At 49.0% G+C, this 13,582-nt stretch overlaps 1 protein-coding gene across 1 annotated transcript in view; it reads left to right on the forward strand.

Annotated features, from left to right (window-relative positions):
- NUP93 (nucleoporin 93) overlaps positions 1–3,579 on the forward strand; it is a 103,034-nt gene extending 99,455 nt beyond the window's left edge. The window contains exons 20-22 of the mRNA XM_086350749.1: positions 75–158; positions 1,590–1,718; positions 3,310–3,579. Of these exons, the coding sequence (XP_086206875.1) occupies positions 75–158; positions 1,590–1,718; positions 3,310–3,420 (324 nt within the window). The 3' untranslated portion in view covers positions 3,421–3,579. The remainder of the gene's footprint in view (positions 1–74; positions 159–1,589; positions 1,719–3,309) is intronic.
- Positions 3,580–13,582: the final 10,003 nt, after the last annotated feature.

Consider the following 13,582-nt stretch of genomic DNA (forward strand, 5'->3'; position numbering starts at 1 on the left):
TGACATGTGTTTGAAGAGATGGAATGACTGTGATGATTGTATCATATGGGGCTGATGGCTTTTGTGTTAAACAGATAATTGATCGCTTGAAGCTGGTGCCCCTGAATCAGGAAAGTGTGGAAGAGAGAGTGGCTGCCTTCAGAAATTTCAGTGATGAGGTGAGTCCTTCTCTTCCTGAATTACGAAATTCTTTTTTCCGCACTTTACTGAAAGCTTTTGTTTTAATGTAGCCAATAACTCTTAAGAGTCCTAGTACAGTCACCATCCAGACTGAATTTTCTAAGACAAGTCCAGTTTCAGGAATCCGGGACTGGTTTTCCTGTGAGTACACATATACCCATCAGATTATTGTCTGAATTCCTGACTCAGAAAATACTCTGACTCTAGTGATCAGACATATCCTTGGGAGAAACAGGTTTCTTACTGATTCTATGAAATCTGGCTTGAGTGTTTATTATCTACTTGTTCTAGAGGGTGTGTCAGTGCTTAACTCTGATCTTATATTAAGTAGTTCCTTCGGGTGCATGAAACATACATTGTGATTCATTTCCTTATTTCCCTTTTCTGAAGAAGCAGAGAAGTTTTGTCTCAAGAAGCAGGTGCAGTGACCATGGTCTCAGTTATCAGCCCAGGAACCCAAGAGCTCCTCTCTCTGCAGGGTTTCTAGCATGTTGCCACTGCCTAGCTCAAGGCTACTCAGCTGGGCTGCACACTGGAATTGCTCAGAGACCTTTAAAAAAAATCCTCATGCCGAGGCCCAGAAATTCTGGTTTCTCTGATCTGAGCCTGCAGCCCAGAACTCCCCTGGTTATTCCTGTGTGTGGCTAGAGTAAGATTCTTCTCTAGAACCAGCTGCCTGGTCCCAGGGTGTTCCTAACAGTGTTCTGATTTAAAACCATTACTCAATGAGCACATTCCTTTTATGGAAGCATGTGTCTGTTCTAGAGGAAGAAGGCCAGCTTCCACATATGGGGTGGCTCCCTCCTATGGTATAGACAGTTAAGAGGTCTTGCCTCTTGCCAACCTTCCCTTCACACCTACTACAATTCTGCCCCTAGCTGTTCCTCCTTTTGTTGTTTCTTGCCGACCCCTGGTTACATCATCCATTGTTTTATAAACTGAAGTGGGGTACCAGGGCCTGTCCTCGTAGACACTCCCAAGGACTCTGCTCAAGCTGTGCAAGTCCCAGGGAGACTGTGGTGGGTCTGAGACGGTGGGCAGTGATGGGGACTGAAGAGCCAGCGTGTGCGTCCCTACCTCCTGATGTTCAGATGCGGACTTCTGCTAATCCCTCTGCTGGCCAGACCTAGTTGGCATGCTCTCTGCTCACTTCCCCGCATAAAGAAGGGAGCAGAGGGAAGAAGAATGACCAATCTGACCTTCTGAATAGTGTTGCCTGGGCTTTGCTTTCACGCTTGACATTCCAGTGCCTTCGGCTCCTTTTTGGTGGCTGTGTAATACACCAGCTGGCAACTGTGGAGATATGGCGTGACCCAGCCTTGCTGGAGCACCGGCCCCCACTACCCCAGCCTGTCTTTGGCCCCAGGGCTGGGTTCTTTCTTCTTACTTCCTTATGTCTCTCTCTGCAGATCAGGCACAACCTCTCAGAAGTGCTTCTCGCCACCATGAACATCTTGTTCACACAGTTTAAGAGGCTCAAGGGGACAAGTCCATCCTCAGCAACCAGGCCTCAGCGAGTCATCGAGGACCGTGACTCTGTAAGATCCCAGCATTGGCCACAGCCATCGCTGAGAACCACCTTTCTGGTTTGCCTTCAGTTGCTCCTCATGAGACCATTGCTCATGACCTAAAGTGCTTGTTTCTTTACTACCTGGCATCTGGGTAAAGCTTATGTTGAGCGCTTCCAGAAGAAATTGAACGTTACTAGGGTTGCTCCTCTTCTCAAGCTAAAAAATAATGATGTTCCAAGTCAGTGAATATCAGGTCTTAAAAAAATCAATCAAAATACTAGTTTATATTGATTCCATAAGAATTCCTGCCCACTTTAAAATATACGGTCATTTTATGAGTCTCGGTTCAGCACTTCCATGAAAACCGTACTTTTGGTCAACAGTTGCTGTGTCTGGAAGCCAGGTCTATCTGACACCGGGGCCAGTGCCCCTTCGACTGCCTGTGGGCCTCCAGCATTACCTGGGTCACACAGAGTCCAGGCAGATAGAACCCCTGGACCCAAACAGCATATGCTGTACAGTTGATTTGACAAAAAGGAAAACGTGTTTGACCCATTAAAATATTAAAACTGGTGGTATTTTAGAATTACCTTTCCCTTAACATTTCCACTTAACATTTAATGAGGCTCTCAGTATGGTGTGTAATAACCATACCTGCTTTTGGCAGTCAAGAAACCAGAGCCTTGAAAATCCATCTGTTGCCTCCAAGCATGTCTGTGGCCTCTCTCAGCTATGACCCCCACAGGTCCTGTCATTGTCAGAACCTCCACCTAGACTTGCCAGTTTACTTCACATATCAGGGAAAAGGCACCTGCCTTTCAGCTTGCTTCTTGAATGGTCCTTAAGAGGCCTAGTAAGTGACCCTTGAATTTTCCTTTTAAGTCTCGTTACTAGTCCAGAAAACCCACCCCCACCCCCGCCACCCTTTCTATCTTAGCCGTGGTTTCCTTTCTTCTCTAAGCATCCAGTACAGCTCGATATGGGCAACCTGAAGCTGTTCTCTGAGATTTCATTTTTCTTTATTCAGTAATTTATCACTTGGAAATCAGAGTAAAGGTTGTTATTTCTAATATTGGAAACACCTGAGTTAAAATTTTTTTCCCTCCTGGAGCAATCCAGGAATCTCATAAATACTGTTGCCTGAGAAAAGAGGGCTACTCACTTCCCTTAGAGAGAGAGATTGAACGGGTGAAAGGGAGGAAAGGGGATGACGCAGGAGAGGAAGGACCTGGAATGGGCAGTGCAGGCGCTTCATGGGCTCCTAGAAACTCGGGTCTTCACCAGTCAGGGGAGGGAGAGGTTCGGAAAAGTGGAGCAGGCAGTCTGAAGCACAGAGCCAGGTCAGCAGCTGCTCAAATGGGGCGGCTTGCCTGGCAGACCCATCCATCTTCTGCTAAGTAAAAGGGCTTTGGAACTGGGGGCCTGGCGGCCCACCTTTGCTAACTCTGCACCACACTGGAGGAACGTGACAGTGGAGGGCAGGACGGTCATCCACCCACTGGGAATCTGTCATTACACCACCGAGGGGAGAAAATGGAAGGATGGAGTGCTGGTTCCCAGGACAGTGCCCTGACCCAAAACTTAACTGGGTTCCTTCTCTTCTTCCCCTTTCTCTCAGCAACTCCGCAGCCAAGCCCGAGCCCTGATCACCTTTGCTGGGATGATACCCTACAGGACATCTGGGGATACCAACGCGAGGCTGGTGCAGATGGAGGTCCTCATGAATTAAGTGTGATGTTCTGAGGGGCTCACGGGGCTGCTTGCTGTCAGTACTTCAGGGCCCTCCAGGGTTGGGGGGTGTTTCTGGTTTTGTTTCTGTTGTGTTTGTTTTGTTTCATTTTTTGTATTATGTATTTTTGTCAACACCAATAAATTTCTTTGATTTGTATTTTTTTTCACATTCTTTTAATTTCACTGTTTTTTTCTCCCCCTTTTGCAGTTTTGTTGAAATTTTTATTTGTGTGGGAGGAATTGTCCTCACTAGTGCTTGGGCCAGAAAATGACAGACTTGTATAGGCATCCAGGAGTTGGTTAAAGTCGACCTGATATGATTAAAAATTGAGCCAAAATGAGCAAGGAAATGAAGCCTTTGGGAGTTGCTTTTGTTTAGATATAACATTCCCTACAGCAGGGTGACAGTTAGCTTTTCACATTTTTATTTGAATGTGAGAGCCAGCCTCAGCCTTGGGTGAGTTAAGATTTGTGTGTGAAATAGCAGGCACTCCACATCCTCCTCCCTCTTATCTCCCCAAGTTGTGCCTTGAGGTCCAAGTCGTTGTTGTTCAGTCGCTCAGTCGTGTCTGGCTCTTTGTGACCCCATGGACTGCAGCACACCAGGCCTGCCTCACCATAGCCCAGAGTTTGCCCAGGTTCATGTGCATTGCATCGGTAATGCCATCCAGCCTTCGCATCCTCTTCTCCCTCTGCCCTCAATCTTTCCCAGCATCAGGGACTTCTCCAAAGAGGTGGCTGTTCATATCAGATGACCAAAATACTGGAGCTTCAGCTTCAGCATCAGTCCTTCCAATGAGTATTCAAGGTTGATTTCCTTTTAAGTTGACTGGTTTGATCTCATTGCTGTCCAAGGGACTCTGAGGAGTCTTCTCCAGCACCACAGTTCGAAGGCATCAGTTCTTTGGCATTCTGCCTTCCTTATGGTCCAGGTCTCACAACCATATGTGACCACCTGGAAGACCATAGCCTTGACTATACGGCCCTTTATTGGCAAAGTAACGTCTCTGCTTTTCAGCACACTGTCTAGGTTTGTCATCGCTTTTCGGCCAAAAAGCAGTCATCTTCTGATTTCATGACTCCAGTCACCATCCGCAGTGACTTTAGAGCCCAAGAAGAGGAAATCTATCACTGCTTCCACCTTTTCCCCTTCTATTTGCCATGAAGTAATGGGGACGGATGCCATGATCTTAGTTTTCTTAAATATTTAGTTTTAAGCATTTTCACTCTCCTTCTTCACCCTCATCAAGAGGCTCTTTAGTTCCTCTTCATTTTCTTCCATTAGAGTGATATCATCCACATATCTAAGGTTGTTGGTGTTTCTCCAAGACCATCCTCCAAATTATCTGCCCTGATGCCAGGATTAATGTTTGCTGTTCTGCTGAAATCCCCCTGGAGATGAAAACATAGTCCTGGAGACCCATAGTCTGATCGGTGAACATTGTCAGGGTCTCAGCTGGAGCTCAAGGCAGGGCAGACCTGGCCGTTTCTCCCTCTGTCTGCTCCACAGCAAGGCGCCTGCTTGGCCTTGTGCGTGCCCCTCTTCAAGAGGACTTCTCAGCACCTCTTCTCTCTTCTCTGCCAGTTGGTTCCTCTCCTTGGACAGCCTCCTCTCCCTGTCTCCATTCATAAAGCCAGTTGGCCAGGTCAGCTCATGGGTCTCATTCCACTGGGCATCAGTACCATCGGTATGTGGTCCCTGAGTACCATCGGTGGCCCTGTTTCTTCCAAGGCCTTGGGCTAAGCTGGAGAGAACGGGAGGACGAATGTTCCTAATGTGCCAGCTGGGGCTACAGGATCGGGTGTGGTCAGCTCTGCTGGCTTTATGGACTGCTCCTGCAGCAGCTCTCCCAGGGGGAGAGTGTTAAAGTCCCCAGAGTCTCCCAAGGTACCTTTTGCTTCTAGAGAGAAAACTCCTCACAGGGCACAGTTACCCTCATAATCCTGTAAATACAAATTGTTGCCTTTGCTTGTAGTAAAGAGCTCGTCTATAGATACTGGGGCCATCTGCTGCTCCGCAGTCGGATCCCGTTATATCTATCAAGGATGTAGCCTGAGGGGCTGTCTCCCTCTTCAGCTCACATCTATTCACCTTCAGTTGAGCTTTACTAAGAAAGTCTCAGAAGACAGGCTCTGCAGGAGACTTGATTTAGCAAGTTGTACCCTTTTTATAGGCAGTGATTTATATTTTAAACAAAGCAAACAATTTGCTTTAACAGTGCCGTAAAAGAGTTCTCTGAGGACTTTTCATAAACGTGACTTAAGAGTTCTGATTTTTTTTTTTTTTTTTAATGCTAGATCTTGTAGATAGAAATGTAACATTACCATAAAGGGCAGAAGGTACAAGGGATTTAAATATGTATTTACTCCCTAGTTCTTCTCTTGTTCATCATTTACATCATGAGAATTAATTGTGGATTTGCCTTTCTTTGCATCATGCAGTTCTGCGGGCTCCAGACAGGAGAGCTGCATGGGAGCCCTGCATAGGGGGGTGAGGTCCTCCACCTTTGGACAGAAGGAAGGGGAAAACTGCCCTGATGGGGAAGCTGTGTGGAATTGAGAGGAATGAAGTCCCTGGTTGGAATTTGAGGGCCTGCCTAGCAAGAGACACTTACAGGAGAAATAAGATAACTCTTCTTATTCCAGGAGGGCCAGGCTCCTGGAGCACACCCCAGTGCTTGTCCTATTGACTGATTCTGTGGTAAAATAAAGCTGGGTGCAGAGATGAAGGAGACACAAGGCTGAGTTTGCAAGGCCACTGCATCAACAGATTACCGTGTACCCATGGTTACAGCTTGTGCTCAGAATTCATGGTCCTGTAACAGGTTATTAGGTTAAAAGCCATCCTCAGTCGGTCACGGAACTAAATCCTCTCCCTTGATACTGGCCTGTGATTTCACCATTATTCTAGAGAAACAGAGAAAGTGGCCCTGGGAGTCTGTCGCCTTCCCCGGACGAGATTCCAATCTTTCTAACAAAATCAAGGGCACTTGGAGCTTGATGGGGTTAGTGCTTGCCTCCAAATGGCTTATAATAAACTCACTGAGACACTCAAAGGGAAGTACTCACTTGGTCTAGGGCCTTTTCAGAGGCCTCAAGATTTAATTACAAAGATTCTGTTCCTTTGAATTTTTTTTTTTAAACAGCCCTGGCCACCTGACTTCTAAGGGAAAACCGGAGTGGGAGTAGTGTGCTCTCAGAGTGAATCATTTGGGTTCATCACTCCTGTTGTTATTTTGATGAATGACTTTAAAGTCTAGGGTTTAAGTTACTTTAAGCACAGTACTATAGACTTTCCCACAGAATCCCACAGTTGCTGATACAGAGGGGAAAAAATTGTGGACTATCTCCTCTTTGGCTTCTCACCCCTGCCCGCTCTGTTTAATATTCAATTAAGCCATTCCGTGCAGATGTGCCAGTGCCCTACTGCTTTACATGGATCTCCACAGTCCATGCTTCTCCATTAGGCGTCAGAATCTTTGTCCAGCTCATTCGGTAGTTCACATCACACCACTCAGGAGGTGATTGAGCATGCCAAATACTGCATAAAACCCCAGGCTGGGGCGTTGTCCCAGGCCTGCCAAAGTGCTGGCAGGCCCCAGCCTGACTGGACTCTCACTTAGCCTCAGTCAGTCATGGAGACTGAGACTTCTGTCCAGCAAACTGGGAAAAAATGTTATAAAATTCCTAATGGAAATATGCACTTTAAGGTATCATTCAAGATGCTCATTTAGTATCAGTAAAAAAAAAAAAAAAAAACTTTTGTGCCTGCCTTTCAGAATATCAGGAAGAAGTCAGCGACTCATTAAACAGAAATCATGTAGCTCCCTGGAGGGAAATGAGGCAATGAGGCTGTGTTGAGGTCCCTGATGTCCCCCCAGTCTTCGTTCTTTTAGGTGGAATTGAGACATCACTTGCCTCCAGCCCATCTTCTGACCGCTGCATAGTATACTGGTATCCCTCACAGGACAGGGACAGGAGGGAACCAAATCTGTCTTCTTACTGCTTGTTTCTAACTAAAAAGGTTGGTGGAAAAAAAACGTAAAACCACTACCTAAAATGTTGTGAACATTAATTTCAGATGATCTGTACTTCTCCTTGCCTTGTGACTGGCTATAATTGAGGATCTGGCCAAACAGGCCCCGTGTATTGATGTGTCCACCTTAGTTCCCTTCAGCTGTTATAGCCCTGCACGTGCCGGGCTGTGCTCGGAGCTGGGGATGGCCACGGTAATCAAGTCCCCATCCATTCAGAAGTCTCGGTGGGATCTATCTTTTTTTGTCCAGAACCACCTTAGTAGAAATACTATCAGTTCTAAATTGCTAGCCCAGGAAAGGAGGAAACTTTTTCTGTCCTAACCTTGATTTTTGAAATAGCTTCCATGTGCCCTCTCTGGGGAATCTCGTTTAGCACCCACCTAGTTTAGCAAAGGTTTGAACAAGCAGGTCCTTTGCTTCCGTCTCCTGTACCAGCCCCCTGCCCACATCCTCTGTCCCAGCTCCACGTGCCTGGATTCAGACTCAGGGGCCTCTAATAGGCATTCAGCCTGAAAGAAGGTAGAGGGGAGTGTCTCCTGGGGTCAGAGAGACCAAGGCTGATCCTTGAAAGAAGGAAACTTGTGGAGCTGCACAGTTTGCAGGGAAATGTTGAGAAGAAGGGGGTGGATGTTTGATTCACTCTTAACAGTAGTAAAGGTTAAATCTTAAAAAATAAAGGTTGAGGGATGGGCAGAAACCCAGCACTGCATTGGCACACTATCTATCCTCCCTGTTGCCTTTGCCTTTGGGATCCTTGAGATTCTGGGGAGGATGAAAGAGTTGCCTCAGACAGTGGCTTCTGTTTGAGCAGGAAGTGGCAGAGCCATGATCCCAGAGGGGACTTCTAACAGAGAAACAGACACATTGTATAGCCTCTTGGGTGGCCCCAGCAGAGCCGGCCTAGGCCCCTTCACCAGGCCCCCTGCATCAGATTTAGCCAATAAAAATACAGGCTACCTCGTCACATTTGAATTTCAGATAAACAACGAATAGTTCTCTAAGTTTGTCCCAGTTTTATCTGGCTACCCTATTCAGTCTTGCCTCTGCTGGCATCTGCTGTGCAGAGGCTTCCAGGCTTGGCACAGGCTGCCGGGAGCTCTCCAGCTAAATTGATTGCCCTGATTTGTTGCACTGTTTGTGCCTCTGTGGGCAGCGGAAATGACAGCTACGCAGTTACTTGAGAAAGGGCGTGCATGCGTGCTAAGTCACTTCAGTCATGTCCAACTCTGTGACCCCATGGACTGTAGCTCACCAGGCTCCTCTATCCATGGGATGCTCCAGACAAGAATACTGGAGTGGGTTGCCATTTCCTCCAGGGGATCTTCCCCACCCAGGGGTCGAACCCACATCTCTGACATCTGCATTGGCAGGTGGATTCTTCTATCATTGCACCACCTGAGAAAGGGCGGAAACAAGAATTCAGTTCTGAAGAGCCCGGCTGACAGTCGGATGTGTGTGGGCCCCCCTTGACCTCAGCTGCTAGCCTCTACTGGGTATTCTTCCACCAGGAATTTCAAGTGTGTATTTTATAAAGGGCGCAAAGAGGCAAAGTACAGCCTTTGCTCAGTTGATCAGTAGCTGATGAGAAATGCACGGGGGGAGAATGTTTTGCCTTGTTTAGTTGGCTGATCATTTTCCTTTCGTCTTTGCTTTGCTGACACTGTCAGTCTGTGTGGTGTTTGTTGGGGGAAGGGACGGGGTGGGAGAGAGTTGGTGTGTGTTCTCATGCTCCTTCCAGTAACTTCTGCATTTACTGTGTTTAGGATGGTTCCTTCATCACCACCCCTGTGTGTAGCCAGTAAATTTCCGGAATTTTGCCCCCTTTGTTCAGTCCTTCAGTGGAGCAGGAACCACTCTCAGGCTCCCTTCCTGGGGATGTCCTTAGCTGAGGCGCAGCCTGGGGCTCCTCAGAAGGCAGCCGAAATGCCTCTTCCCCGTCTCTGGGGTGACCTCGCCGGGCCCCTCCTCCACTCCCTGCAAGGAGGGCTGAGGCCTGCCGGGCCCCTGGATCTGCGAAGCCCCCAGGGGTTTCTGTAAGTACAGGACTTGCAGCTCCGAGGTCTGGCTGTCCCCCCACCAGCTTTGGAGTTAAGTCCCCTGGCTAGGGGTCTGAGGAGGGTCAAGCTGGAAGTGTGGTGGGACCTAGACCATCCAGAGCATATGGGTGGTGACCCACGTGTGGCATGCATTCTGGGGCTGGGAGCTGTTGAAAGTCTGTGACCATTGGTGTTGGGTGCTCAGTGGAAAGAATTTTAAATGGGGGTTGAGAGCCAGTTATTGGCCTTGGGGGAGGGGATACAGGATGGGTCTGGTGAGGGGAGAGACTTGGGCCTGGTCATGGGACAGGTGTCTCCTACTTTCTCGAGCAATATCTGGCTGTGTTTCTGACCTGGAGGGGTTTTCAGGGTCTGGAGGCTGGGCTTCTGTCTGGGGATGTGCAAATGCTAAGGAGGTCGGGGTCTTCATCTCTATACCTGGCCCTAACGAGAAGCCCTGGAGAGACGGGCTCCAGCTGCCTTGTGGCCGGAATGTTCTCTCCTTGAAGGGGCCACAGGAAGAGCTGCAGCCTACTCCCTTTGCCTGGGGGCCCTCAGCTTGTTCTGGTCCCCGCGTCCTAGGGGAGCCCACTTCCTGATGAGTCACCTGGAAATCTGGGCCTCATACAAGTGCCCCCGACCCTGTGTAGGGTTCCGTGCTCTCTTCTGGGCTCTGCAGCACCTCCTGGAGGGGGTGCTGGCGAGGAGCAGGGCCAGGTGAAGAGCTGGCCGCTGCTGTGAAGTATAGCCCTGTTCATCCAAGTCTCGGAACTGGAGGCTTTTCAGTGGAGTCCTCAGTTAAAATATTTCTAAAAGCCACCCAGGTGGCAAGGAAAGAGGACCAGGTTAGGGCCACTGGTCCCCCCCGGGGCGGGGCCCCAGGTCTCCATAGAAGCCCCGGGGAGCGCAGGGAAGCAGGAGGACTGACGGTGGGCCTTGAGGCCCGGAGCTGGGGCTGCGCGCGGCGGCGCTGCTCTTGGCTGGGAAGACCTTTTCCTTGGGGAGGTCGGCTGGCAAGTTTCCTCGGCTGCTGCAGATGCCTCGCTCTCCTACAGGGCCAGCCTGATGTTCAGAGCTTGAAGGCTCTCCAAGCACAGAGCCCTAGATGAAACAAGCCCACCAGGCCTCAAGACCCAGCATTTTCAAGAAACATATATCTTGGAGGTGGCCAGAAAGTTGGGCTAAAATCCTCCTTTCACAATCTGGTAATCATGTGACTGAGGTCAGATTATTGACTGCTGCAAACTAGATTGCTCAGGTATAAAGCAGGGGTCCAATTGCTATTCCATCAGGCTAATGAGAAGGTGAAGTTAATTTCTAGAAATCACTGACTTATTGCCTGACACACTCTGGGCCTCAAGGTTAATTTTGGCCACTCTGCTACTAACCTTTAGTTGGGGCTCTGAAGCTAGGGGCTCCTCTACCATTTGGCTTCTGCCCTTCACAACAGGTTTTTCACATGGGTGCAGGGTGGAATCAGTTATCCCCAAGCCGGTGATAGCTTTTTTTTTTTTTTGCAAGAAGACAGGCTTAAAATTAGTAAGCCAAAAATTTGCTACTAGGGGACAGACATTGGCATGTCAAGTTCAACTTGTGATTCCTATTGATTCAGTGACTGCTAAATGGATAACGCAATTCAACGAATGTTTGAGCATCTGTGCTGTTTCAGGCATTATTCTAGGTGCTGGAGACACAGAGCTGAGATGAATCGACATGCCTGCCCTCAAGGAGCTTACCTTTTATTGAGGTGAGACCTACAGGAAAGGGCCTCTTCTGCCCCCACTCCCGACCCCCACCCTATGCTAACTCGAGCTTAAAGCCCTTCAGCACCTACCAGGGACCTGGGGCTAAGAGCTTTGTGGTGATTTTTGAGACTGATTTGCAGCCCCTCTTGCATAACCGCATGGTGTGGTTAGGGAAAGAGAGGTAGTTGTGTGCACCCACAGACATCATAATAGAACAGGAAGCCTTTTGGAAATGCCACAAGAAAGGGCCAAAGATCAGAGGCAGGGTTTCCTGTGGCCGGGGGATGCAGGAGCCATCTGCATGACCAGGATCCAAACCCACAGACTTGTGGGGGCTGTGGGGGGGCAGGGGACGGCACGGTTCGGGGTGGCCACCCTGCCAGCCCAGAATGGTAACAATGAGCTCCACTCCAGCTCCCCCTGGGGCCCCAGCATCTCCTGCTACTGTTAATCTCTCTTGTGACCTTGAAGCTGGGGAGACAGCAGGACTCAGGGGAGTTGAGGGCTTCTGAAGCCAGGTGGGGAGACCTGCCAGAGGTCGCAGGCCTTATGTTCAGCCCTTCCTGGCAGAGCAGAAACCTGATTGTGGGGCATCCACCTTGTCCAACAGGTGAGTATGTGGGGTTTGCACCTGGGGTGTGTGGTCCATCAGGCAGAGCGATGAGGGACGGTCTGGTAGGGGGACACACTCACCTGTACAAATCAGTAACTGTACAGCTGTCTGTTGGTCTTAGGCAGGGAACCCAAGCAAAGGGCTGATAGCCTACTTATGTATTCATGAATCTACCCAGGAAAAGAAAACATTTTAAAATCCGTTTACAACGTGAAAGATTATTTTTAAGAAACCCTAATTCAGCATTATCTTTATCAAGAAAAGCCAGATTTTGTGCTGTGCACAGCCTTAGTCAACACATCTTTCTGTGGCTTTCGGCCCCAGCACTGCCATTTGCAACCCTTGCTATGTAGAATCACCTGGGGAGCTTTCAAAAACACTGATTTCCAAGCCCCTACCCACTGAGTTTCTGACATAATTGGTCTCTGGAGGGGCCCAGGTACTGATTGGGTTGTTATAGCTCCCCAGGTGATTTTCATGTCCTGAGTCAAGAACAGGGTCAAGACCTTTGCTCTGACTGGAAGCAGGGGGTGAATGAGGCCTCTGGGCCCCTCTAAATGTGGACTCCCCCCTCCCTACTCCTCAAGGAAGGCTATCAATAAATCATAGAGTGTCAGAGATGCACTAAACAGGAAGATGAAAATTCTAACTAGTTAGGAAAAACATGTGCCATACCTACGGCCCCTTGAGTCAGCTAGCCCACTGTGTACCCACCAGTGTCAAAGCCAGTTGTCCAGGATGGTTCTTGATGGTTCATCAGTTAAAAATGGCACCAGTTGAAGTACGTTATTGTTGGGGTGGGTGGCAGGGGGGTGAAAGGATCAGAGGGGACGGCAGTGTCCCATTTCCCAGTAAATCACAAGTGTTTGACAGCTCTGGTTGAATCCCTGGGCCCTCATCCAGGGTTCTATTTCCCAGTGCCCCCTGCCCCAAGCCTCCCGTGCCCACCTGTGGCGGGCACTGGTCTTACCAGGCTCACTAGGAGCCTCTCTCCAGTGTGCTCAGTGCTGCTGCTGACTAAGCTTCCAGGGAGTGAGGGCCCGAGGTCCGCTCCACATGCAGCCCTCAAACTTCCTGCTGGGGGGCTCCATACCCGGGGGACCTGCACCAGGCCTGAGGGACCCCATCTGGAGAACAGACTCCCCTTGCACCCAGCCTCAAAGCAAGTGTCATCTTGCCTCTGAACCCTGGGTAACCACCCGCAGAAGAGCCTTTGGGATACATATTAAGGAGGTCAGTAGCTTATTTCTAGTCTCTGGTAAAGGCGCAAAGAGATGACAGGAGTCTCCCTGGGCTTCTAGGATCCTCTGTTTGCTCTGCTGAAGCTTGAGTTCTGATGAATGCAAACCACCAAAGCCAACTCTCTTTGGGTTTCCACCTTCTGATCCTGAGCACCTCTTCCCCTCAACTCCTCTTAATGCCCTGTTTTGTTTGTTAATAAATTTTAGCACCTGCCCTTACTAAAAAGCATTCCCTTAAATAGTCAAGGGTGAGTTGGTTTCCCCCCACCTTTCTTTTCTGGTAGCTAAAGAGCTGGAGGAGGGGTGGGGGGCAAAATACATATATATATATATTTGCAGAACTTTATTAATGTCTTCTGAAATGCTTCTTTCACAAGTTCCCTCTCTTGATCATCAAAACACTCATTGACTGAGAAGAGTTACCCACTTGACAGATGATGAAACTAAGGCACGCAGGCCTGAGGCCGTGAGGTAGGTGGTGCAGAGCC

The sequence above is a fragment of the Bos grunniens genome, chromosome 18, assembly GCF_055505025.1.
Source record: "Bos grunniens cultivar Pamir isolate PY7600 chromosome 18, Bosgru_T2T1.0, whole genome shotgun sequence".
In the NCBI taxonomy this organism is placed as follows: Eukaryota; Metazoa; Chordata; class Mammalia; order Artiodactyla; family Bovidae; genus Bos; species Bos grunniens.